Source organism: Lissotriton helveticus, chromosome 3_1 (assembly GCF_964261635.1).
Source record: "Lissotriton helveticus chromosome 3_1, aLisHel1.1, whole genome shotgun sequence".
NCBI classification, from domain to species: Eukaryota; Metazoa; Chordata; class Amphibia; order Caudata; family Salamandridae; genus Lissotriton; species Lissotriton helveticus.
This window is the reverse complement of record NC_136061.1, coordinates 2,110,533,118-2,110,559,984: the sequence shown is the minus strand read 5'-3', so window position 1 is coordinate 2,110,559,984 and position 26,867 is coordinate 2,110,533,118. Positions and strand designations below refer to the sequence as shown.

The 26,867-nt window shown below is 44.9% G+C and overlaps 1 protein-coding gene across 21 annotated transcripts in view; it reads right to left on the bottom strand.

Moving 5' to 3' along the window:
• The window catches only part of PPIP5K1 (diphosphoinositol pentakisphosphate kinase 1), a 1,366,868-nt gene that overhangs the window by 875,889 nt on the left and 464,112 nt on the right, over positions 1-26,867 (bottom strand). For all 21 annotated transcript variants that reach the window (XM_078683299.1, XM_078683308.1, XM_078683288.1 and 18 more), the window contains one exon: positions 1,716-1,817. In XM_078683299.1, coding sequence (XP_078539425.1) covers positions 1,716-1,817 — 102 coding nt within the window. The remainder of the gene's footprint in view (positions 1-1,715; positions 1,818-26,867) is intronic.

Here is a 26,867-nt window from a genome sequence, read left to right as displayed (position 1 = left end):
GCAAGAAGGGAACCCAGTTATCGTAACTGGGCCGACCTTCTACTTGGGAGATTAATTAGGCAATTTACCCAAAAACATGCATGAAAATATGACTATGCTCCTGGACTATCATCACACTTCTACCACCCTCTGTAACCACATTATCTTGATGGAGGAGATAGTAGCCATCTTCACTTAAAAAAGGTCTTAACTTCAGACTTCTCCTAGCACACCTCTGATGACAAACAAACCAAACAATAGGCTGAGAACCTTCAGTGGGCTTGCATGATCATTGAAGTAACTGAAGACAAATCCTGGGCTATTACAAAAAATGTTACAGTGCAGGTTAAATAACCAATGAAGGGCCATTTCATCGCAAAAGGAGCAGCTGAGGTTATCTCACACATGCTGTGGATGGACTGTGACATAGTACTTAAGTCATTTTGCAAGCCTTTGTACACTCAGAGAGTAGAGACATGAGTCTATGCTGCACCAATCTGGAAACAGTTGGGTGTTTCTTGACTGTTTAATTGGCAGAGTTGTACCTGCCCCTAAATGAAGTACCTATGGCATTGTTGTCTCTTCTATTTACACCATTATTGGGAATCACAATTGCTTCTTAAGAGTTTAACATCAGAGCTGCCTTTAACAGATCTAATGTAGTTAAATAGAGGTGTACCTCTGTAGTGATCCATTACCATAGTGGTGCTGCACCTGGCATGTCTTCTCCATCTGATGAGGTATTGATCTATTGCTATAGTTACTTGTGCAAGGAAATTTCTTTTTCTGTTTTTGTTCAATGATTTGAGAGATCACAGGTCGCCAATGATAGTCGCGGAGTGTTAGAAGCAAAACAGACTCTCAGGATTTCCCCAAGAGATACACATATGTACAAATATTCTCAATATGATTAATTTACAGGCAGATGCTATGTTGAAAATACACCTGAGCTCCACACCTTCATTAGATTGTCCCAACTACTTTCTGCTCACAGTTATATCTGTACTGGCTGTGCTTGTTATCATACAGCCACATACGCATTAACTGCTCAGAACAAGATCTAAATGTCTATCCCTATGGAAGTGGGAATTCTGCCAGGAAAAATGGGCCCACACCGTTATTCCCCATTTCATGAGGATTAAACCATATGGATGCAATAAAGAGATACCCAACAGAACTGCTAATTACATCAAGCTGGTATCTCTGCACCTAATTATGCCTAAGAGTTAATCAGGGATTTGAAGTTTGAGCAACATTGTGTTCAGCATATCGCAGACCGCTGATAAAGAAAGAATGCTCCAAATCTTGACAAAGCAACCCAAAATGGACCTCACCTTGGTCAAAAGTAACTTTAGATGTTCTTACAGAAAGAGAATCTGAAAGCCAAGAAATACCAGTGTGTCATGCACATTTTATAGCACAGAGTATGCACACAGAAAGAACTTGCCACAGCGTGCGTTATTCTGTTAGTTATATGGAATTTTTCATATTCTAGGACACATGAAATCAAGTACTAACACTAAATTTGTGACAGTTTATTTTCCAATTTCTTCACTTAGAAACTGTGTTTTGTATACGACTTGTATTACTCTTAAGATAGTAATCTTTTACCACAACATCACATATATACTTATAAATTAACATTTCCACTGTTATAAACATAATACTTTGTGTATACTGACCAGGACAGCAAAGGTAAAAGTAAAAGTAAAACATTATCAATCAGTGATACTTGCATAGTGCCTGATGTAGTGGGAACAATTGGAATATCCTCTGCCTCTGTAGGGATGGACCATGGAATGTGAAACTGAGGAGCCAATTCACGCATGATTATATTTCTGTAAGTAATGAAATGAAAAGTAAAATATTTAGCACACAAGCATCGAAAACATTAGTTTCACCCCTCTGCTAATTTCTAGGTTTGCAGGGTGGTGCAAGCGTGATTTAGAAGGCCTGATTTAAATCCCAGCGTACGGGTCACTTCGTCACAACAGTGATGGATATCCTGTCCACCAAAATAAAAATCCCATAGGATATAATAGGATTTATATTTCAGCGGATGGGATACCCTTCACTGTTGTGACAAGATCTAAATCAGGCACAACATTTGTCGAATAAACTATGCAGTCTTTAGAGTTCTTCACAATTTTAACATGCTTCCCACAAGAGTCTAACGTGTAAATCTTTTGGGTGCCAGGAAGTAGAATTTGCAATAAATGTACCAAATAAATATACAAATTGTGTCAAAGCCTAGCTGCTGCAATTTGTAACAGATGATACTCTTCAGTGACAACATGGTGGTTTATCACATGGGGAGGTATGGAAACATAACCTTAATCTAAACCTAACATTTCATCAACATTTACCTGTAAACCATTTACAGTTTGATGAAAATGTACTCATTTACATACATTACTTTTTGAACATTAAATATTAATATAAAAAAGTAACCGCAATCATGTCTATGGAGAAGCATATTTATGGAGTATGTACGCTTAAGAACAACAGCGCTCAACATTAAATGCTAAACCGTGTCATGGTTTTATAAGGAAAAAAAATCAAGTAATCCACAAAGCTTCTACTTTATTTTCTATCTTGTATTAATGTAATGGTTGAACTCACAAGGTAAACTAATTTGAATTTGTTTTATATCAACTTATCAGTTGAGCATGATGTATGAAAAGAATGCAATTCAACTTGGTGCAAAGAGAGTCACTCAACCTAATCTATCTGCATGTATCTGTTCTCTGACAGGTGTTTCACATTCTGAAATGACTACTCTGACCCACCTATTCCTTACTAAAGTATGTCATCACAGTTAGTCTATAGAAGTATCACATCCACAATCTAATGGTGGATACAGACATATGGTACAAAGGATAACTGTTTCTAAAATGGCAACATTCTCTAGGGTGTTGACATTTCCAACAAATGTATTCTGCCCATTTGTGCTACAAATAAGATCTTACGAGCACAAATAGGCTTCATCCACTGAACAAGCAGACACATGCTAAATTTCTGCTGCCGTTTTTAGAACAGCATGGTAGGTAGACAATTAATTCAGGGGTGAAGGATGAGCATGATACCCTTACTGGTTGTGATCTGGAGAATGTATGCTTACATTCTTCCTTATCTTTTCCTCTTTAGATGTTTCTTCCTCAACAATGTTTCCTTCAGATTGTCGAGGATCCTGACCACCATCATTCTGTGGCTCAGAATCAAACACTAAGTGGCACATGTTGTGAGCTGGCCTTTCCAGAATCTGAATTGCTGCCAAACTATTATATGCCAAAAGATTAACCTCTTTTTTCAGTGTTCTACATTTGAAAATAGCACAAGAATTGTACCCAGTAGATATGAAGCCCAGTGAAAGACATAAGTTGCAGAATAAGTGCTTGGCTTACCATGGGATATAGCATCTACAATCAGTATAAAATCAAAATGGCGTAGAGTTAATTTACGAAAACACTTAAATCTCCGAGCAAGCACACGATAAAAACATTCCTGTGGCAACAAATATTCTACAAGACCGTAAAACCTCCTATTGTCAGAGCCAACCAAAAATTAATTTAGAAACTCAAAGAAATCTCCTACCTCTTCTGGTCTTCTTTGATCCTATATAAATAATCTTCCAGTGGCAAACCATATTGTTAGACATGTGGTTATTAATTTGGGATATGGGTACTCCTTTCAACTGAATAAACCCATTTGTATAGGTCAAACTATTTTATTTGTTTCAGTGACAACTCTGCTTAACTCTTCATAACTATTATTCGAGTAGCAGGCAATTTCTAGCTGTGCCAACAGAATTCGAAAACCAATTTAAAAAAAAAGGGAAATTAGTAACTTCACGCTGGCAGATTCCTCACGTTTAGGATTTTCCATATATGCCAGATCGATCTGGACATTATTGTAACAATGCTCCCACATGCTGCTGGGTGGCATAGTGTGGCTCTGTGTTGACCTTGTTCCATCCCGGAAGTGATGATCCAGCATATAAGCACTGATCCTGTGCAGTGACATCGGTTTCTTGACTGACCATGCCCTTTTCAGTGCCAAAGTGCAGAGCTCTAATTTGGAAACTTTTTAGATGGTAAAAGGAGACCATTCCACAGAACAGAAAAGTAGGAAGGTAGTGATGAATCTACGGTTAGATAGAGTATTCACCAGAAACAGTGTTACTGAAAAAAGTAATTTGTTGTTCTGATGTATAATTCAGAAAGCAGATTTCTCACATTTATAATAGATATCAAAAAAGAACCTGCCAAAGGTGGAGGGTCTATGGATTGGGAACAGATCAAAAAGTTCTCCCGGCACTGAACGGGCGACATGCCCTTCCTGTTGGACCTGACTGTCAATGCAATAGGGCTTTGTGAACGTATACACAGATGCCCATGTCATGACCTGGCAAATGTCAATAAGAGAAAATCTGCGTGCCAACAAAGTGAAAAGAGACATGGCCCTGGAGAAATGAGCCCTCAATTCTTCTGGAGGCTGCTTGTGGCCAATTCGCAGCAGATCTTAATGCAGAGGACTATCCAAGATGTCCTTTTCTGCACCATCAATTTACCTTTCTTTGCCCTGCCTGTCTTTGCTATTGAACAAAAAAGTATCCCATCCAGAGCCATACCGGCTCCTTTGAACCTGATGATGAAGCAAGCTACTACTAGAGTGCGCGAGGGTTATATAAAGAAAAGGGTCAATTCCCCTTCCCACCCAGAATGGGCAGGTGTGCTATCACTCGGGGTATCAGTAGTCCCCCACCTCCGATCTCCCAAAGGAGCCGGCCTGGCTCTGGGTGGGATACTTTTTTGTTCAATAATATACCACAGGGCGGACATATCTCTTCACCCTCACTTTAAGAGGACCTCTCTACCCTTCAAGGGGTGGTGGACACATGTAATGTAATGTAATGTAATGTAATGTAATGTAAAAGTTATTTGTAAAGCGCGACGTTCACCGGACGGTTTCTTGGCGCTGGTCACTTTGTTAGGTGGGAGGCAGAGGGCGGGGAGAGGGAGGTTTATGTGTAGATGCTGCGGAAAAGATGGGTTTTTAAGAGAGACCTGAAGTGAAGGTAGGAGGGAGAGAATCGCAGTTCCAACGGAAGGGAGTTCCAGAGTGAAGGTGCCTAAAAGGAAAATCGGAGGCCTCCGTGTTTTTTGCGTCACCCCTTAAGACTGTTAAAAGTTACCTGTCTTTGCTGCAGAGAACCTCCCAAAAAGCTGATTTTTATAGATTTTCTATGGCTTTTGATCGAGTCGAAAGGCAAGCATTATGGAGAAAACTGTCTGATCTAGGTACCCATGTGAATCTTTTAAGCATGATAATTACATTACATCACATCAACTTGGTGTTGAGTCATGGGAGCGGATTAGGGCTTAACCGCATGCGTGCTGCGGTCATTTTTGCGCTGTGGGGCTTTTTTGCAAAAGCCGCGTTACATGACGAGCTGAGCTCGTCATGAGCATGCGAGCGGCGCAACTCATGACGAGCTCAGCTCGTCATGAGCATGGAAGGGGTTAAACAGGGTTAGGCTAAAAACAAGGAGCAGTTTGAAATAGGTCTGCTAGCACTCATACTGTTTTTCTAGCAACAAGATTTGCCTTTTTTTTTTTTTTTTGGTTAAAAACTTTTATTGAGCAATCACGTAAAATTACATAGATGGGCCCACAACCACACGGGCTGGCCGCTAAGTCGCATAATACGACACATGAAATAAACAATCATTTCCTAGGTCAGGCCAAATCGTAGAACGAAATTGCTACAGACATAGAACAGGATACAGCAATTTTCTATATAAAACATGAAAATACTCAACACAAACATAAGGCGAGTGCAATAATCAAGTCAGCCCAAATAGCAGAGGGGGAGGTCACGAAACAGGAGAACAAAAATACATCAATGAGAGTCGGGAAGGCCGTGAGGGGGGGGGGGAAGCAGGGAGGACAGGAAAATCCTAGAACAGAGCGAAAAAGTTCGGGAACGTCAGCCTAAGGAGACAGGGTAACATCAGAGGTGGCAACCAAGGGAGGGGTACAAATTTCTCCTCGGTACGCATTCCATTGACCCCAAATTTTCGTCCACGCCCCCGGCCTGCCCCTAGCCATGTAGACTGTCTTCTCACGGAACATGGACCAGTCCATGTTGTCCTCCCACACTGAAACATCAGGAGGTCGGGATGCGCCCCAGAGTTGCGCAATGTCACGCTTCGCGACCATGTAACCCAGGGTCGCCCATCTAGTCTGGGCCACAGAGTAATCGGAGGGTTCCCACACATTCAGCAGACATCGACGGGCCTCAGGCCGCAGGTCAACACCAGTCACCTCAGTCATCAACGCAAGCACATCCACCCAATAAGCTGCCACCACAGGACACTCCCAAAGTATGTGCATAAAGGTAGCGCTCATCCCACAGCCACGCTTACACAAGCCATCCGGGGAAAAACCCATCACGACCAGACGCGGACCAGTCACATACACCCGGTGGAGGATCTTAAGTTGCACCAAACGAAGAAGGGCGGGAATGGCGACCTCCTTCGGGGAGGAGAGTGCCGACTGCCAGTCCTCGTCATCTAGTTCCAAGCCATCACCTACCCACATTTCTCGGAGTCGGACCAACAAATCAGAGCGATTATGAATCAGCTTCTTGTAGATGAGAGAGATGGTGCTGTCGGGCAAGTGTCCATCTAGTATACGATCTTCAAGGGGGGAAGACTCGGGCAGGGCCACATCAGGAGTCAGAACCGAGGCCAAGGCATGTCGGACTTGCAGATACCGGAAAAACTCTCTATCACTCAAGTCGTATTCCGCCTTAAGGGCCTGGAATGATTTCACGCGACCATTCACACAAACGTCACCCACTTTACAAATCCCGATCACATCCCAGCGGTCAAAGCCCTTAGAAGACCAGAGACATCCCAAACGTCCAGAAGCATAAAGCGGAGTCGCCAGCGTCAGCCGATTCTCCCATCCCAAACTCACATTTGCTGCGCGCCACACGTTGACCGCTGCCCTGGTCGGGCCCACAAGATGGCGCCCGTCCGATCTGGAGTAAAGCGCTCTATTAAAGTCCCCTCCCGGCAACTGGAGCTTATCCATCTCAAACGCCGGATCGCGACCTGGCGAGTACATCGCATGGTTAATGGCCGATAGCTGGGCTGCCCAGTAGTACCTCTTGATGTCGGGGAGTGCCATGCCCCCGTCGTACCAAGGGATAGTAAGTTTCGCAAGGGCTATACGTGGACGCCCATCCCAAATCAATTGTCTTTGCAGACTCTCGATTTCTCTGAAATAAGTAGCAGGAACATCGTCGAAAGAATTATGAAGGGCGTAGAGGAACCGCGGCAAAGACATCATTTTAAAGAGAGCAGCCCTACCCAGAGGAGACAGGGGCAGCTTACGCCAACGGGCCACATCCAGTCGCAATCTAAGAAGCGGGGGGAGGAGATTACGCTCAAACCGGAGGGAGGAATCCCGGGTAATAAAAATCCCTAAATACTTGAAGCCAGACTGGACCACCTAGATAGGGAATCTGGCCGGCAAAGAGGGCAAAACACCGGAGAGAACATACACACAGGACTTAGCCCAATTAATAACAAGGCCCGAGTTAGCACCGAACGAAGTAAGAACATCAAATAAGACGTTCAAAGATTTACGCGGGGATGTCAAATAAAGAAGAATGTCGTCCGCGTAAAGAGAGACGCGGTCTTCAAAGTCCGGTGACCAACGGATCCCTTTGAGGGAGGGTTCCCATCGAAGCCACGCAGCTAACGGTTCCAAGGCCAGCGCGAAAAGCAATGGAGACAGGGGGCAACCCTGACGGGTCCCTCTACCAAGGCTAAAGGGGACAGAAACTCTACCGTTCACCACCACTTGCGCTAAGGGTTCCACATACAACAACTTCACCCATCCAATAAATTCAGGTCCAAAACCAAATTTTTCGAGAGCTGCCCAAAGATAGGGCCACTCTGTGGAAAAGTAAATTTTGCCTTGCCATATGTGCCTACGTGTTCCCCATCCTATGTTATATGTGCATGATCGATATGCATATATCCCCCTATGATCGATTAAAGACGCAATTATAGTTGTGTCCAACTCTAGTATGCCAGTCTCCAGTTCTCGTGAAAGCAACGAGTATTAGGCCTATGTTGCCACGTTTTACAGTGTGCACGTTAATTCATTGAATTGTCCCCGTTTCTAGGCCTCAAAAGGGCCCGGACACCAGATTCAAGCTCCAGTCTCCTGAACCCACTCTGAGGAGCGATGCAGCCCCCACCTGCATCCCTGACCCTTCACTTACTTCCGCCGCGCAGCGCGGTGCCCGGCCTGGCTCTGCCTGCCTGTCTGCCAAGAATATGTTATGCTTCTAATTATCAGTCCAGCCTCTCGTCTTCACATTCCTAAGCTACTGAACCGCATAAACATCTCCAGCTATGGTCTAGTCTTTCTGTCTCCATGTAAGAGAAATACTGTATTAATACTCATAGAATATTCCTAGCACACGCAATACATGTAGAATAAATGCATGCACCAGTCTTAGTGTCAAGTAGCCTTTGCCCTGATAACTTTTAGATTCTATCAACAATGTACTCCAAACACCAGATACCAGATATGATATAGGTACATGTCGTCCTGACCCCGCAGACTTTAGTCTCCTCTTCTAGTGTAGAAGTCATAGCCCCCAGTTCTCCCCAGATACACGTCATGGCCCGTTTGCGCGCACCACTAGGTTAAAGGTTCCAGCTGCTCAGGTAGCCCCCTCCATGTTTCCGCCCATTTCATGACACTTCTGTGACGTTCTCATCACATGTCTAAGTGCCCGCCCTGTGCACGCCTTCTTTTCACACCCATGTCTCCTTATCTTACGCTTGTCATTAGTTACGCCTACTGTATGTAATGTAATTGAAATGTCTTACTATATATATGTTGAATTGCGATGAAAGAGCTGCAGCTGCCATCCCGTGCCTTCGATGTCACTTTATTTCAGGCTGTCCTGATCCTGTCCCTTCCCTTATGCCTGATTAAAGCCTGATAACCTCAGATTCCTCGGATCTTGCCTCTTATTTATTGAGCTATCTGTTATTCTTAATGTATTCAAAAATAGTACCGGTAATTAATTATTTATTTACCACATAAATGGCGCCCGAACAGGAACTTACCTCTTCCCCACGCGCCGGCGATCCAACGCAGGCCCCCTGACCCTTCTACAGCCGTGACGGAACCCTATGCGCAAGTGCAGATATTTCTGCTTCAAGTCTCCCTCAGGCCTACGGAGGAGACGGAAACTGCGGTCCGGTATCCAGACGAGGCGGTGTGGAAGGCGGTTTGTCCCGACCAGAGCCCAAGCCGAGAGAACAAGGTCCGAGGTATCCGGAGGCCCACCTGTAACCGAAGTTTCCGAAGTTCGTAGTCCGATGTCTTAACAGTCCAGTCCAGTCCGAGGCCTTCCAGTTTCTGCTTCCCGGTGAGTACCGTCGCGGGGGAAGTATCTAGACAGGGTCATTAGTTTGATCCTGGTCCGATGGGTTTGGGTACACAGATCCAGTCCGAAGTATTCACCTAGGTGGATACGGGTCCGACGTGTCTCTTTATGGGACCGGTATGTTCTGTACTGTTTTAGCAGTGCATCCAGTAATTCTAGTAAGTTTCGTTCTCGAGAAATTCATGTGTTCTGTTTTCAGTGTATCAGGTAGTATTTCTGTTCGAACTGTTATTAATGTATTTTTATGTCGTGGTATGAGTGTTTTGTTCGCTATTTTATTACTGTGATTATTGTGTATTGTGTTGCAAGTATATAACCGAAATGCCTCTGTTCTCGAAATTACATCAGTTAAAGACCAGAAAAGGGTTACTCGAAGAAGCAGTTCCTGTCCCTCCTAGGGACAGTCCAGGACATTATGTATCACAAGCATGGCTTAGATGCCATAATATATCTAGACTTATGGGCGGATTATACTAAGGAACTAGAAGAGAAATATAGATGGCCCGTATCAGGTACATGGGATGCCGAGTGCATCATGCGAGTAGAAGAAGCATTATGGAAAAAGAAAGCCAGACAGTCCCAGAAAGATGCCATCGAGTTATGGCGCAAAGAATCTCATAAAAGAACCGAAAAAGAATTCAGAAAAACCGAATTAAGTAGGGCATCCTCAGAGAAAGCCCAAGAAAGGGAATTAATCGAAGAAGGTGAACGAGTTAGAATAGAACAGTCAGATAGACAGAGAAATGCCCTTATTAAAGGCATGTATCCTCTTCTTGCCGAGGGCTTGCCAAAAGCAACCCCGGAAGCACCCTGTAATTTACCACCGCCATTGGTCCCGACTAAGCTACGTCATAAACCGACCGCAGCTGAAATTTTTCTTTCTTCCTACTTGGACGACACAGTACCAGCATATGCAAATCCTGTTCCGCCTGCTCCTGTTAATAATGTAATCCCTGTTCCTCCAGCCACTGGTCCCGTGGGTCCAGTTAATGTTACAGTACCTGTTACAGCACCCCCGGCCCAGCCTACAGTACATGCACCCGTTATGCCAGTCACTCTACCAGCCCGTACAGTATTCACCGACGATTCTAGTTTAGGAGCCGCGGGGGGAGGTTCTCCTCGTACCCCGCCTCAACCGAAACGTCTGACGCTACATGAGCTAGCGTTACAGCGCACGCCAAAAGTGGCGACATACACAGATCTCAAGCGACTTCTTACTGATTGTATATATGATCCAGTTCCAGGCGAAGATCACATGATCTTATATTCAGTACGTCTAAGACGGGTGGCCAGCTTTTTGACCACCCTGCCCGATATGAAGGAACATCTAGACAGAATATATCGTTTTATCCGTACAGGAGTGAATCCAGGAAGTATTCACGAAGCCATGGTTCAAAGAAAAGTCGAAACTCAGCTCATGATTTTAAAGTTCCTGATTAACTGTTTAATAAGAGAGCAAGATTGTCCAGAAAAAGATCAAGAAGAACTGAAAGTCCTGACTAGGTGGAGTGACAATATAGCCGATGGAAAACACAAGACACAAGGTTGTATAGAGAGTATGTACAAGAAAATTCGTAAAGAAATAATACGTATACACCAGAAAGAGGAAGAAAAACGAGCAACCGAGAAAGAGAATGACTCTTCTAGTGAAGAGGTAGACAACGAGAATCCCGACAGAATAGCGTATGTAGGTAGAACTAGACTTTCCGACCGACATTCACGCCTAGATTACAAGAAAGCTTTTCCTCCTTCAGCACCAGAACAGTGTTCTCTTGAGCAAGTATTCCAAGCTACCGATCACATTCTAAAATCACGAATAGGGTATAGCGAGCTTAGTACAATGCATGAACAAGAACTAGCCCGATCAGCAGTCCGATGGACTACTGATTCTACCACGTTTCCAGATGAAATAGTGGCTCAAATTTTTCTGAAACTCCCCCCAGCCGAGCAACGTCTGGTGGGTATGTATATGATTCAGCACCTCATTACATTATATGAGGAACAACATTCTGATCCAGGTCCGCTACATGATGTATTGAACGAGTTACTCCAGTACAGATGGAAAGGTCTAGGTACCGATTTAATTAGTGTCATTCTAGAACAGCGCCACAAATACCGAACGTTTCTGAATCCACATTTTGTTCACGTCTCACCCCCAGAAAGTAAATCATTCTACATAGACAGACAGAATCCGTTACGAGAAGTGCATCCAGTCAAGAAAGAGGGTGGTGGTCTAGAACAAGTATTTGTTTACACCCCTATCACGAAAATAGAACTTTTGGAAATGAAAAAATTAATTCCCTTTCATGATAAAGATCCAGCAGGGTTCCACCGTGAATTAAAAGACATGCTCCGTATGGGAGAATACACGTATCCTGATATCATTAAAATGTTAAAAGTCCTGTTGCCTGCGGTCATATATGAAAAACTCAAAGAAAAAGAATGGGAGGTGGGAGAGAAAAAGATAGATTGGACAGCATTAGAAGCTGAAGATAATACACGAGTACCAGGTAACGGTCTTGGGGATAAAGCTAAAGCTTTGCCCGAATTGTTAATACAAGTTTTGCCAAGATTACTAGCCACGAAAAAGGAAGATTGGGATGCCATCTCAGCCTGTAAACAGAAACAAGACGAAGATACTAGTGATTTTTATTCTAGATTTGAGAAATGTTTCATTATTAATAGTGGTCTGAAAACAAGTAGTGAATCGTACCCTCATCTTTTTGTTACCAAACTAGTCGAGAATTCAAGTCCACAAGTTAAAAATCGAGTACTGAAAGTCGAAAGTACCTGGCAAGCTAATACTCCGTCACAGATGCTCCAGATGCTCCAGTATCACCAGAACAGAATCAGGGAAGAGCAGGAACACGAAAAGAGACGTATGAAAGACACGAAAATTAAAGTACTAGTTGCACAATCTGTTCCACAAGACAGTCAGAAGAGGGGTCCGAATCAAGCCAGTCATCCTGCAGTTCCCGTTAAAGGGACATGCAATTACTGTAAACAGCCAGGTCATTTTATAAACGAATGTGCAGTTCTGAAACACAACATAGCTACTGGTAAGACTAAAGAAAGACCACGTCCGCCTAGACAAGAACAAGTTTCACAGACTTCCCAGTCACCACAGAATGCACAACAGACAGTTACAGTACCGCAGCCTATCGCTGCAACACAGCACGTTACACAGCAGATGTACCAGTACGCACAGTCAGAGTATCCAGATTATCAGCCATACTCATGAAACAGCCTAGAGAGGGAGGTAGGCTTGCCTCTCATCGAGATTCCTGTAGATCAAGAGGGTCCCTATGTACACAGTCAAGTATTAGGGAAAGACAGAAAGTTTCTGATTGATACAGGGGCAAGTAGGACTACCATCAGTCATGACGAGGTTCCAGGGGCTCCACTCTCAGGCTCTAGAAATGTTTCCCTTGGATTTTCAGGAAAGCCTATTGTTAATGAAATATCGAAACCAGTTACTCTAGAAGTTGGTCCATTGTCCCGAACTACAGATTTGTTACTCACGAAATCTTGCCCAGAAAATCTGTTAGGCATTAAAACACTGAAAGAATTAGGAGCAGTCATATGCTGCTCCCCAGAAGGGGTCCGTTTGTTTCTCCGTGATTTTAAAGGTCATTATGTATTACGTGATTTTGATCCAAGATTATTGAATGTACCGCAGCATTTATGGGCGCAAGGTCCAACTGATGTAGGTTGTATGCATATCACACCGCATCGTGTTACTCTGAAGCAAGGTGTTGTATTACCACGAATCCGACAGTACAAATTGCCACCTGAGGCTGTAGCAGCCTTATCCAAAATTATTGACGAGCTTATTGCCCAAGGAGTGGTTGTAGAAACTGACTCCAATGTATGTAATTCTCCTATCATTCCAGTCCTGAAACGTACTGATCCAAATGCACCTCCAGTTTATCGATTAGTGATTGACCTTCGAGAACTTAATAAGTGTATCATACCCCAGTACCCAGTAGTCTCTGATATTTCCTCACTCTTGACAGCCATTGATTCTGAAGCCACATTCTTTACAGTTATCGATCTCAAGAACGCATTTTTCAGTGTCCCCATTCATCCAGACAGCCAGTACCTTTTCGGATTCTGTTTAAATGGAAGAAGCTATAAATTCACACGAGCTCCTCAAGGTTTCACAGAAAGTCCTAGTATTTACAGTCAAGCACTTAAAAGACAACTAGACAATATTCACATGCCAACTGACACTGCCCTGCTCCAGTATGTCGATGATCTATTGATCACAGCCCGTTCTGAACGTGACTGCGAGCGTGCGTCACTTACAGTTTTGTATTTTCTGGCCGAGATGGGGCACAAGGTGTCCCCTTCCAAATTGCAATTCTGTGTCCAGCAAGTGGTCTACCTAGGACACTTACTGTCCAAGAGGGGTAGGCAGTTGACACCAGACCGTATCCAGTTAATAGCACGTCTTCCACAACCCAAGACACAGAAGGAGGTACGAGCTTTTATCGGCCTCACTTCTTACTGCAGACAATGGATTCCTCAGTACGCATATCTAGCCAAGCCACTGATACAGTTAACGACACAGGAGGCAGCCGTATCGACTGTCCTCCCTTGGACTCAAGAACATACACTTGTTTTCAATGAGTTAAAGAAAGCTTTATGTAATGCACCTGTTCTAGCAACACCGAACTACAGTAAGCCTTTTACACTTTTTGTTACAGAACGTGATGGTACTGCATTATCTGTTCTCACACAAGATCAAGCAGGACAATACAAGCCCTGTGCTTATTTTTCTAGCACATTAGATCCAGTGGCCCAGGCTCTGCCTGCGTGCCTGAAGTCAGTTGCAGCCACAGCTCTAGCTATCAGACAAAGTGATTCCGTAGTGTTAGGACACTCCCTGACAGTACAAGTCCCACACTCCGTGGAAGTTCTTTTAAACCAAACACAGACTCAGCACTTGACAATTGCACGTTTAACAGGATATGAACTGACATTGTTCCAGCCACACATAGAAATCAGACGCTGCAACATTTTAAATCCAGCTACACTGTTACAGTCAGTTACTTCAAATCCTGCCACACATGACTGTGTGGAAGTTGTTAACACCATGACAAAGCCAAGACAAGACTTGACAGACATTGCATTACCTGATCCCGACCTGACACTTTATGTGGATGGTTCATGTATGAGAACAAGTACAGGAGAACTAGTAGCCGCGTATGCAGTGACTACTGAAACCAAAGTTATAGAAACACATCGTATAGACACCCTGTCTGCTCAAGCAGCAGAGCTTGTCGCTCTGACCCAAGCCTGCATACGTGCCAAGAACCTGAAAGTTAACATATACACAGATTCACGTTATGCATTCGGAGTCATACACGACTTTGGAGTGCTCTGGCAAGAAAGAGGTTTTATGACCTCTCATGGAGCCAAGATTCAGCATGGCCCCCTCATTCAAGCTCTGTTAGATGCAATACATTTACCGACAGGTATCGCGATCATGAAGTGCAAAGCACATACGAAAGTCACTGATATCATTTCCCAAGGTAACGATCTAGCAGATCGAACAGCCAAGCTCACAGCTCAGACTCCAGACATTCCAGTTAACACGACACAGACACACATTCCAGAACAGACTACTTGTATGATAGTTAAGGACCCTACACAAGATGTCAGACATACAGTTACATGCTACTCCCGATGAAATTAAGAAATGGTCTGAACAAGGAGGGGTCCAGACAGATCAAGGATGGTTGACGAAGGGAAAAGCCACATGGTTTCTCCCCGACTCTATGGTTCAAGTCATTATTAACACCGCACATAGTCCAGCACACTTAGGAGAAAAAGCCATGTTAGACAGTATTCAGAACCTCTGGTTCAACAAGCATTTACGAGCAGCAGCCAAGCAGAAAGTGCGTACCTGCATGATATGTTGTCAGTTCAATCCAGGTAAAGGTGTCCCGGTGGAACAAGGTGGATTCCATCCTCCTGACCACCCTTTTGAAGTCCTCCAGATGGATTATATTCAGATGGAGCGATGTCGAGGTTTCAAGTATGTCCTCGTAGTTGTATGCGCTTTGTCCAGATGGACAGAAGCATATCCAGTTCCAGATTACACAGCTGCGACCACTGCCAGGCAGTTGGTTCGTGAGTATTTTCCCCGCTATGGATTACCTAGGGTCGTGTATTCAGATAACGGCCAGCCATTCTCGTCCGAGCTCATGAAACAAGTTTCCCTTCTGTTAGGGTACCAGTGGAAGTTCCATTGTGTACGCCATCCTGAAGCAGCCGGTCTCGTAGAGAGACATAACCAAACCCTGAAAATCCGCATCGCTAAAGTTTGTGCAGAGAAAGGTGTAGATTGGATAATAGCACTGCCAGTTGCCCTCTTTTATATGAGAATGGTCGCCCACTCCCGTTCAGGTCTATCTCCCTATGAGATAGTGTTTGGTCGCCCCCCTAACATGTGGGGTACACCTAGACCCCGTACCATAACTGATGTTGACAGTAATATGCTGACAGATTACCTTGCTTCCTTGATGTCTGCACTACAATCTTGTCGTTCACAGGTTGCCGCTGCATTCCCAGACAACACCGACGTGAAACCACACGAGATCGTTCCGGGGGATCTCGTGCTGATCCGCAACTTTGATCGTTCAAGTCCGCTGCAGCCCCGTTGGAAGGAGCCCCGTCTGGTCCTACTCACCACCCGGACGGCGGTGAAGGTGGAAAACCGAAAAGGGTGGCTACACGCGAGCCACGTCAAGAAATTCCATGGACTCAAAACTAAAACTTTTCTCAAGGACTGCCCCGTTCTCAAGGACTGCCCCGTTCTCAAGGACTGCTCAGAAAATGAATCTAAGCTCCCCCTGTTAGAGAAAACTCCGCAGCAGAAGTATAAATCCAAGTTGAGGTCTAGTAAGTCAGCCAGTTTAATTGTCTAAGTCCCTCTCGGGTGAAACGGTTAGACAGGTTCCTGACATGTATGAGACAGACCCACACAGTGAGAGAGTTAGTCAAAACTCTAAGAGATGTATCGTTACTCTATTCTTTTTATTATTCTTAAGCCTTATGGTTACATGCATAAGTTATGCGTTGCATTTATGCTTTCCTATTTCACATGTACATATGTTTTCTAATGTTACAGTAGAGCACACATTTAGTGACCTGCCTCCTCACGAGTTATCCTATCGTCTTGCTATGCGTAATAATACTTTTATCCGAATGCTGCACTATTCACACCAGACCAGCAATGCCACTAATTGTTGGGTGTGTGGTCGACTCCCCCCTTTCCAGACACCGAAGGGAGTTCTGCCACTCTTTCCTTATCCTTTTTCACATAATGGTTCGTGTGGAGCATGGTCCACGTTAACGTCATCCCTAACTGATATATCCCTTCTGAATAGAACATGTTTCCCAGACAAGCAAGGTCTTTCCCATAAAACAGGGTTAGATCTAGAAAATGAAGTATATGATCTAGGTAATTATTCCTCGAATTTCATGGTTCTGAATGTTCAGTCCGATACTACTCCAGATTTGCCTGCTATTTCAGTTCTACCAGTTAAAGGCGAATTATGTGTCAGAAAGAATGGTTCCGCACATGTAGGACATAGTGATTGTACTACTATGGTCGAGTATAGTGACAGTGGGAAATCTAGTTTCAAAGCCTCACGTCATTCTTATTTTGTTTGTGGTCAGACCGCATATGTTCGTCTGCCCCTCGATTGGGATGGAACATGTTATATTGCCTTCCTACTGCCACCAGTTTTCCTAGCCCCATCCGATTATCACAGAAACACACATCTAGTACACGTTAGACATAGAAGGGAGACTGAGTCCCCAATTGTCGATCAAACTGAAACTGCTCTAGAACAGTATCAAGACTTCAATAAAGGATTCTTTTTCTTTATAGGCCCTGTCCAGAATAGTAAGTTAATACGTAGGTTAACCAGAACCCTTGAAGCAGTAGTGAATGAGACTACTTCCGCTCTAGGTAACTTAACTGAAGAGCAATCTGCTATGAGATTTGTCTTGCTCCAAAATCGTCTCGTCCTTGACGTCATACTGGCCGATAGAGGAGGAGCTTGTAGAGTCATCGGATCTAGTTGCTGCATTTTCATTCCTAATAACGCGCCGTCTGTTTATTCAGCTATAACCAGACTTCATAATATTGCCCATCAGTTACACCAGAATCCAGGCACCTGGACATGGTCTGGTTGGCTCTGGAGTATCATATCTGCCTGGGGATGGAAAGTATTGTCATTCCTAGGTATAGCAGTAATGATCATATTCAGTTGCTGCCTCTGTTTACAATGTGGCCCTGCGATTTGCGGCATGTGTGCTACCTCTTGTATTCCTAGTCCTAAGTCCCGTTACAAGACAATTCGAGACGAGCAAATGATGCTAAATGAGCAGATAGATGGTATTATGAATATTGATGTTTCCTGATGGAAACGTAGGGCACAAGGAGGGAATGTGGAAAAGTAAATTTTGCCTTGCCATATGTGCCTACGTGTTCCCCATCCTATGTTATATGTGCATGATCGATATGCATATATCCCCCTATGATCGATTAAAGACGCAATTGTAGTTGTGTCCAACTCTAGTATGCCAGTCTCCAGTTCTCGTGAAAGCAACGAGTATTAGGCCTATGTTGCCACGTTTTACAGTGTGCACGTTAATTCATTGAATTGTCCCCGTTTCTAGGCCTCAAAAGGGCCCGGACACCAGATTCAAGCTCCAGTCTCCTGAACCCACTCTGAGGAGCGATGCAGCCCCCACCTGCATCCCTGACCCTTCACTTACTTCCGCCGCGCAGCGCGGTGCCCGGCCTGGCTCTGCCTGCCTGTCTGCCAAGAATATGTTATGCTTCTAGTTATCAGTCCAGCCTCTCGTCTTCACATTCCTAAGCTACTGAACCGCATAAACATCTCCAGCTATGGTCTAGTCTTTCTGTCTCCATGTAAGAGAAATACTGTATTAATACTCATAGAATATTCCTAGCACACGCAATACATGTAGAATAAATGCATGAACCAGTCTTAGTGTCAAGTAGCCTTTGCCCTGATAACTTTTAGATTCTATCAACAATGTACTCCAAACACCAGATACCAGATATGATATAGGTACATGTCGTCCTGACCCCGCAGACTTTAGTCTCCTCTTCTAGTGTAGAAGTCATAGCCCCCAGTTCTCCCCAGATACACGTCATGGCCCGTTTGCGCGCACCACTAGGTTAAAGGTTCCAGCTGCTCAGGTAGCCCCCTCCATGTTTCCGCCCATTTCATGACACTTCTGTGACGTTCTCATCACATGTCTAAGTGCCCGCCCTGTGCACGCCTTCTTTTCACACCAATGTCTCCTTATCTTACGCTTGTCATTAGTTACGCCTACTGTATGTAATGTAATTGAAATGTCTTACTATATATATGTTGAATTGTGATGAAAGAGCTGCAGCTGCCATCCCGTGCCTTCGATGTCACTTTATTTCAGGCTGTCCTGATCCTGTCCCTTCCCTTATGCCTGATTAAAGCCTGATAACCTCAGATTCCTCGGATCTTGCCTCTTATTTATTGAGCTATCTGTTATTCTTAATGTATTCAAAAATAGTACCGGTAATTAATTATTTATTTACCACAACTCAACCGTGTCAAAAGCCATCGAGGCGTCTAACGAGGCCAAAATGGCCGGCTCCGTCAGAACCCCGCCCTCGCAACAGCGCCGTGAAGACGACGTAGGTTAAGAGCCGTGTTGCGATGCGGGATAAATCCGGACTGATCCGGATGAACCAAGTCGCTAATGACCGTCAGCAGGCGGGTTGCCAGGAGCTTAGCCAGGACCTTAGGCTCAACATTTAACAGGGAAATGGGCCTATAAGACTAACAGAGGTCCCGCGGTTTCCCGTCCTTGGGAATAACGACTATCGTGGCAAGACGCTGGTCATACGGGAGAATACCCCGTTCCCGGGACTCCAAAAACATGGCACGAAGATAGGGCGCTACCTTGTCAGGGCGTAGCTTGTACAGCTCAATTGGCAACCCATTCGGGCCCAATGCCTTGCCCGAACGGAGCGAACGAATGGCAGTCGCTATTTCATCCGTAGTAAAAGGGGACTCCAACGAGACACGGTCCAGATCGGAAACACTGGGCAAAGCTATATCGCGCAACAAAAGGCGAGAGTCAGCCACATCTCGTCCAGACACAGGGGTATACACCACACGAAAATACTCAGCAAAACATTCAACTATTCCAACCGGGTCCGTCACTCCGACACCATTCGACGACTGAATCACAGGCACCACACAATTCGCTCTCTCTTTCTTATCCAACCATGCCAACAATTTACCCGCTTTGTCCCCCACATCATACAGACGACCCTTCTGTTCCCGGAACATCAGTCTAGCCGCATCCGTGACCAAGGATTTATAAGCAAATTGTTTCAGACCCAGGGCGTGGAGTTTATCAGAGGTGATATCAGACTCTAAGTCGGCCTCCCTCTCAGCAATCTCTCAGCAATCTCTATCTCAAGGTCCACCACCTCCCGATTCCTAGCCTTTTTGGATTCAGCAATTAGAGAAAGGGCCTGCCCACGAATCACTGTTTTAAAGGCCTCCCACAGGGATACCGCCGAGGAAACCGACCCCTCGTTGTCCAAAAAGTAGGCATCTAAAGACTTAGTCAAAAGGTTCCGGGTCTCAGGGGAGGCAATATACCAGGGGTTAATTGGAGCCACTCGGCCCACCGCCTCCACCCCCAACTCAAAACAAAGCCAGAGCGGAGAATGATCGGAGATGCCCCGGGGGAGGTGTCTGATCTCACGCACCGCCGGCGTCTGCGCCGCGGGCATCAGGAAATAATCCAGTCTAGACAGACTCCCGTGGGCCCCCGAATGGAAAGTGTATTGAAGCTGGGTAGGATGCAGGAGCCTCCAGCAATCCACCAAACCAAACGTATCCAAAAACCCACCTAACCACTGTTGGGCTAAAGGAGTATCCCTAGGGGGGTAGCGATCTTGCAGACCGGAGATCACAGAATTAAAATCGCCTGCAAGAAAAAGAGTACTATCAGGAAGGTCCAACAACACACGGCCCAAATCGGCAAAGGTAGAAGTCTGTAGGCCGGGGGGCACATAAACAGTAAACAAGGAGAGGGTACGACCTTCATAGCGACCCACGAGGACAGCATAACGCCCCCGATCATCAAGGATCACATCATCAATAGCTAGGGGGAGGGAAGCCCGAACAAGGATACCCACCCCCCTGGAACCCGTGGTAAACCCCGAATGTGCAGCAAGGCGATACCCCCACCTATTCATCGCACGACAAGTATTGCCCACCAAATGAGTTTCCTGCAAGAAAACAATATCAGGAGATAAACGGCGTAGACATTTTAACACCACACTCCGCTTAATGCGATCTCCCAGACCATTAACATTCCACGAAACAAGCCTCAACCCGCTACCCCCATCCCACACAGCAACCCCGAAACCCCCCCGCAATGAGCATGACATAAAAAGGAGCAGAAGCCAGATTGATTCGCCTTGAAAACATAACACAAAAACATCGAACATCCCAACCACCCACCCCCCAACAATCAAGAAAACACCCCCCACCCTGCACCCCTGCAAAATGCTAAATAGCCACCCCAACATGCAGTGTGCCTGTCGCCCAGGAACCCCCATTCTACAAAAAGAACCCCGGAGGAGGAAAGGCTCCGGCCCACCCGCCACCCCGAGTAAGACAGATAATGAGGAGAATACACAAACAGCAGAGGCACTGAGGCATCAAATCCCTGAAGAGTTTACTCTAGTCGAGGGCCCAGGCGTAGGCGGATTGTTCAGCTCTCCACACCACCCTCAGCACCACCCGGGTGGGCGGCGGACTCAGTCTCAGGAGATCGATCAGGCAGAGAGTCCATCCAGTCATTTACAGAATCAGGCCGATCAAAGAAGAAGGTTCGGTCGTTGTACTCAACGCGCAGCCTGGTCGGAAAAAGCATGGCGTAGCGAAGCCCCATGTCTCGGAGATGTTTCTTAACATCACGGAAGCCCATACGCTGTCTCTGGACCTGTTGAGAAAAGTTCACCGTGGCGTTCTCAAAGGCCACCGGGCCCTTCACACGCGATGCTTGCAGGATAGCATCCCGATCCCTATAATGGAAGAGTTTCGCAACAATAGGCCTCGGCGGGGCACCTGGTTTACCCTTGCCCCCCGGAACACGATGGGCACGTTCCACAGCGAAAAACTTCGTCAGACCAGACGGAGAGAGGTGGTTCTGGATCAAATCCTCAACAAGGAGATCAACAGAGTGAGGTTCTGGATTCTCCGGAACTCCGACCACTCGTACATTACAGCGACGTGCCCTGTTCTCAAAGTCCTCCAAGCGCCGGGTCATGAAGTCGTTCACCCTGCGAAGGTTGCCGACCTCCGTCTGTATCTCCGAAACGTCCTCCGTGAGACTGGATGACTTAAGATCCAGTGACTTCACCTTCTCATTGGTTTTCGACAGGTCAGCACGAATCAAGTTGACCTCGATGGCCACGGTGTCGATTTTGTGGGCCAAAGCTTCATATTGTTGGCCTATCGACTCCTTCATAGCAGAAATGGCGCCCATGATGTCCTGCAAAGAAGGCTCCGTTGACGCGTCCACAGTGAGATCAGCATTACTGGCTCCGGGCAGGGCGGCTCCGGGGGACCCCTTGGAATGGGTGTAGCGGTCCATCACGTTAGACTGGACCGGGCCCCCACGCAGGCGCGTCTTGGTCTTCAGAGTCTCTCGGTCCCCTCTGCCCGCCATATCAGAACTGCGTCACCAGGTAATTAACCAGGCTGGATGGAGTGGCCACAGGAAAGTAGGGCCTCGGGACCAAAGAACCGCAGCTAGGGCACCACTAGTAGAAGGGCCAACAGATAGGAGAATAAGCTAGCCAAAGGCCCGACAGCCGTTCCGTGCCCCGACTGCAGCCCAGGCCAGGCTCCTCTGCCAGATGTCTCAGTCTGAGGCAGAAACGAAACCGAAACTTAAGAGGGGGACCCACAGGTCGAATCTCCCTGCCGTTGTTGTTCAACTTCAAGACGGCCACTGAGCCTCACCCAGTACCGGGCGTACCTCGAGAGTGGAGCCCGAAAGTTCGAACAGACGTAACTCCGGAACCCCGGGTCCAAATCGAATTCCAAAAAGTCCAGGGCAATCAGCCCAGTGTCCTCTATACAAATCCTCGTAAAAAATCAGGATAAGTTCAGGATATCATGCCGGGAGTGGCGGGGGTCCGGGGAGCGCTGTGCTCACGCGGCCATCTCGGATGCCCGCCAAGCTCCTCCCCATAAGATTTGCCTTTTTAATTTCCCTCAGTCAGGAATTTCCTCCCAAGATTGGGGTTACATTATTTTTAATCCAATTCCAATAGGCTTGCAAATCAATCTAAAGACACTTTACAACTATGCTGAGAAACATTTTCATAAATATTTTGAAAACATAGGTAGTAGCATTTAAGTGCTGGAAGAAATGTAAATCAGTCACTGGGATTTATGGGGACGACAAAGTAGAGGTGGTAAAAAGGTATACATAACATTGTAGAACCTTTTCCCCAGAAAACACAGTAAACATCTGCTTGTGGCATGTAGTGCTGTAGATTCACATGCTAAGCATAACTACCCCATCTAGTGTTGGGCTCGGAAGTGTGAAAGTTGTTTTCCTTCTAAGAAGTCTTTTGAGTCATGAGGTGTAGAGAGTGACTCTTGCTTGCAATGCACGTGGTTCTCAACTCCATTGTTAGACTGTTTTCTGCTTGGCGAGTGAGGATGGAGCAGGACTCAAAAACGCTATGATGAACCAGACTTAATCAGGACGAGCTTTTTTAGGGCCTACTCGCCCGTTCTGGCGAGCTGACAACCGGTGTCCTGCTAGCTCACAAAGTAAATGAGCAATAAAGATGCCTTTAAATCTTGTTATCTTGTCACATTTGCTCAGCTTTCAGAGACAGAGGTCAAAAATCGGTTTGTCTTTGTACATTTGCTTTACTTTCTGTGTCTGAAGTCAGAGGATTTTGTAAAGTGAACTGTGTGACAATCAGGCTGTGCAGAGCATGGGAAATGAAAGGCTGTAAGATTTCAGACTTTTTTCTAACACAACACTAAAATAGCTAATAAGTGAACTGTTCAAACATTTCAAATATATTTCACTTGTTATTTTTGTAATTCTGTGGTTAAAAAAAAGATTTTTATAAAATAAAAAATAAAAACACTTTACTCGATGTGCAAATTTTAAATATTTTTGCTGAATCCCAATTCATTGTAAATGACAGTGAGCTACCACATCATGTTTTAGTAATATATTTATAAAAAGTGAGTTCTTAAACATGAATTGGGAGATATTCCAGTGCCTGCCCAGGTGACAATGCTATATTAGTGAGCTAAGAGGCAAACCCGGGATCATGTGTACCCTATATGTGGGCTTGATTCTTTTTTTAAAAAAAACTATTCGGTTTATTGAACATAACATCATAATATGACATCAATAATCTGTAGACACGACTTACAGTATAAAGCAAATGGTTACAGCCACCAAGACATCATGTACGCTCATACATTAGGCATCTCACTGTCCATCTCGTTTTGACTTCCCCACCCCCTCCCCGTCTCACCATTCGCTGCATGAATGTTGGCACCCTTCACAATGGGTAGATTGCAAATATTCCCCCTGAACAAATTCCACTTGTCCCAACACCTTGTCCCATTTCCGAGGGCATCCTCTATTCTTATAGACTTCTACTTCCGCGACCATGCACCAGTCCATATCTCGTTTCCAATTTTTCAGGGAAGGTGTCTCTGCCACGCCCCATTTCTGGGCGATATTACGTTTAGCAATCCTGAGGCCCATAGAAGGGCAAAGTTGTTCAGTTCAATTCACGTCACTTGCCTCCCATATATTCGATAAGCACAGTTTTGGGGATACCGGGATGACAATGCCCCCAGCATCTGACATACACTTGATTATTTTTCCCCAATACGACTGGATCAAGTGACACTCCCAGAACGTGTGAAAGAAAGTGCCTACCAGACCACAGCCTCTTTTACATCTGGGATCTTCTATCTTACCCATTTTGACCAGTGTGGTGCATGTGATATATGATCTAGGTAATATCTTTAACTGTATGAGGTGCAGTCGTGATGAGATTGCCACTTCCCGGGGCGATGCAAGTGCCTCGCTCCAGTCTTCCTCCTCCAAAAGCTCTAGATCCGCCTGCCAACGCCCATGAATGGTAAGAAGCGGGTCTAGCAGATTATTAATAATTTTTTGTATGTTAGGCATATAGCGTCAGAATGTAGGGAGTCAGTAAGGAGTTTGTCCTCTAGTGGTGATGCCTCCGGTACGTCCCCCCCATCTCGGGACCACTCCCATGAGGGCATGCCACATTTGGCAATATCTAAAAAGTTCTTTGTCATCAAGTTAGTACTCTTTCTGTAGTTTCGAGAATTATATCAGTTTCCCCTTAACCCACAGATCCCCAAACGATGATATGCCAATAGTGTCCCATTTATCAAACCCCTGATTGCGGACCAACTTACCCAGATTCTCTGCCCACCGAAGGGGCGTGGTAAGTGTCACCCTGCCCCCCATCCCAGGTATTTGGTGACTTTATGCCATATGGTGACCATTTGTGCCGTGGGCCCTGTTAGTTACTGCTTTTTGGGATTCGTATATAGGGCTTTCCTGTAACCCCCAGCCCCCATCAGCCACTCGTCCATTTGATACGATACCCATTTATTTGTGACAATCAATTGAGAGGCCCAATAATATGCTTGAATGTAGCTCTATTCTTATTATACAAAGAGCAAATGTTTAGTCTAGTAAAGAAAAATAGGTTTTTTGTAAAGCAGAAATTGTAAACTTGCATATTTGAAGGTTCTCTCTTATGTGATAATGAAGAAAAAAGCAGCGCCATAAGACAAAATATTTGCCTAGATCACACAATTTGAGACCAGCTCACGGAACAAGTACATTACAGTTAGGTCAAGTTGATTATTCAAGTTACTAGACTTGCAGGATTAGTAAAAAAAAAAAAAAGATTTTTCGAGCCCTGTGGAGTGTGAAGGATGATCTATCTTAGTGAGATGAACACGCGCAAAACAGTGTAATGTTTAATGTAGATACGTGCAACCAACACAGGTGTCAGGGGAGGAGAGAGGGAGCATGTTATTCTACAGCACAACATTACACAAACAGATGCTTACTGGGCATGTATCATTTTCTGTTTGATGGCATGTGTGGCTGTAAATACACATGCTAGGCATAGACTATAGACGGCAATGCAGTTTTACTTCCAAAGCGGTAGCTAACCTGTGTGGGTTGCTTGAAATAATGTTCATAGAACCACTTACCACACATTGGCTTATTGACGGGCTATAACAGCTACACAGTAAATGTGTGTGGTGTATTCGATGTTGCTTCCTTATGTCAGCCATGACTATAGTGCCTAAAAAGGCAATGGAGACTCCCGTCTTTTAAGTAGAGTGAGCTTTTGGAGGGATAGGTAGAGTTCATTTAGCTTTGGCGTAACTGGTTTGAATGCATTTTACAATCAACATGAAATGCTTGCTTTAGATATGGCTCTTCCTTTATGTGGTTTTGAAAACGCTATAAAGAGTTGCTGTGTCTTCCTGTATGATTGATATCTGTCAATATAATACATGAGAGTTCTTTTTACAACCAGTGTGCGTAAAGGTCTTTCCTAAATGGAATTTGGTTTTGGAAAGTATACTGGCTTGACTCAATAGATTGATTTAACTGGAACTATGAGACCACTATGTCAAAAATGTAGGGTTGGTGCACAGTACCAATTTGTCAATATGAAGGTGAAAGAGTGGTTCTTCTAGAGTTAATGCCTGAAGCTCACTGACACGTCTAAATGAAGTGATTGCAATGAGAAAAGTAACTTTTCAGGATAGGAGCTGTAGAGAGCATGAGTGTAAAGGTTCAAATGTGGGACTCATTAACCTTGTTAACACAACATTGAGATTTCATGCTTGTGTTGGAGTGACTCTAGGCAGGATAACTCTTTTGAGACTCTCTAGAAAAGCTTTAATGGCAGAAATTCTGAATATAGAAGTTTGTTCTTTGTTTTGGGGATATGCAGCGGTGGCCACTAAGTGTAGTTTTATGGAATTGAAGGCAACCCTGAGGTTTGTAAATGCAGAAGGTAACAGGCTTTGCTTTTAATGGGTTAGTTTCCTTTGAATGGCAATAGTGAACAAATTGTTTCCACTTTGTCGCATAGCATGCTCTAGTAGTGGGTCGACTTACCTCTTTAAGAATGTCCATACACTGTTGACATACATTCAAGTATCTGAATTCAAAGACCGCAGAAGCCAGATTGCAAGATTGAGAGATTTGCAGTTTGGGTGTCTTACCACTTC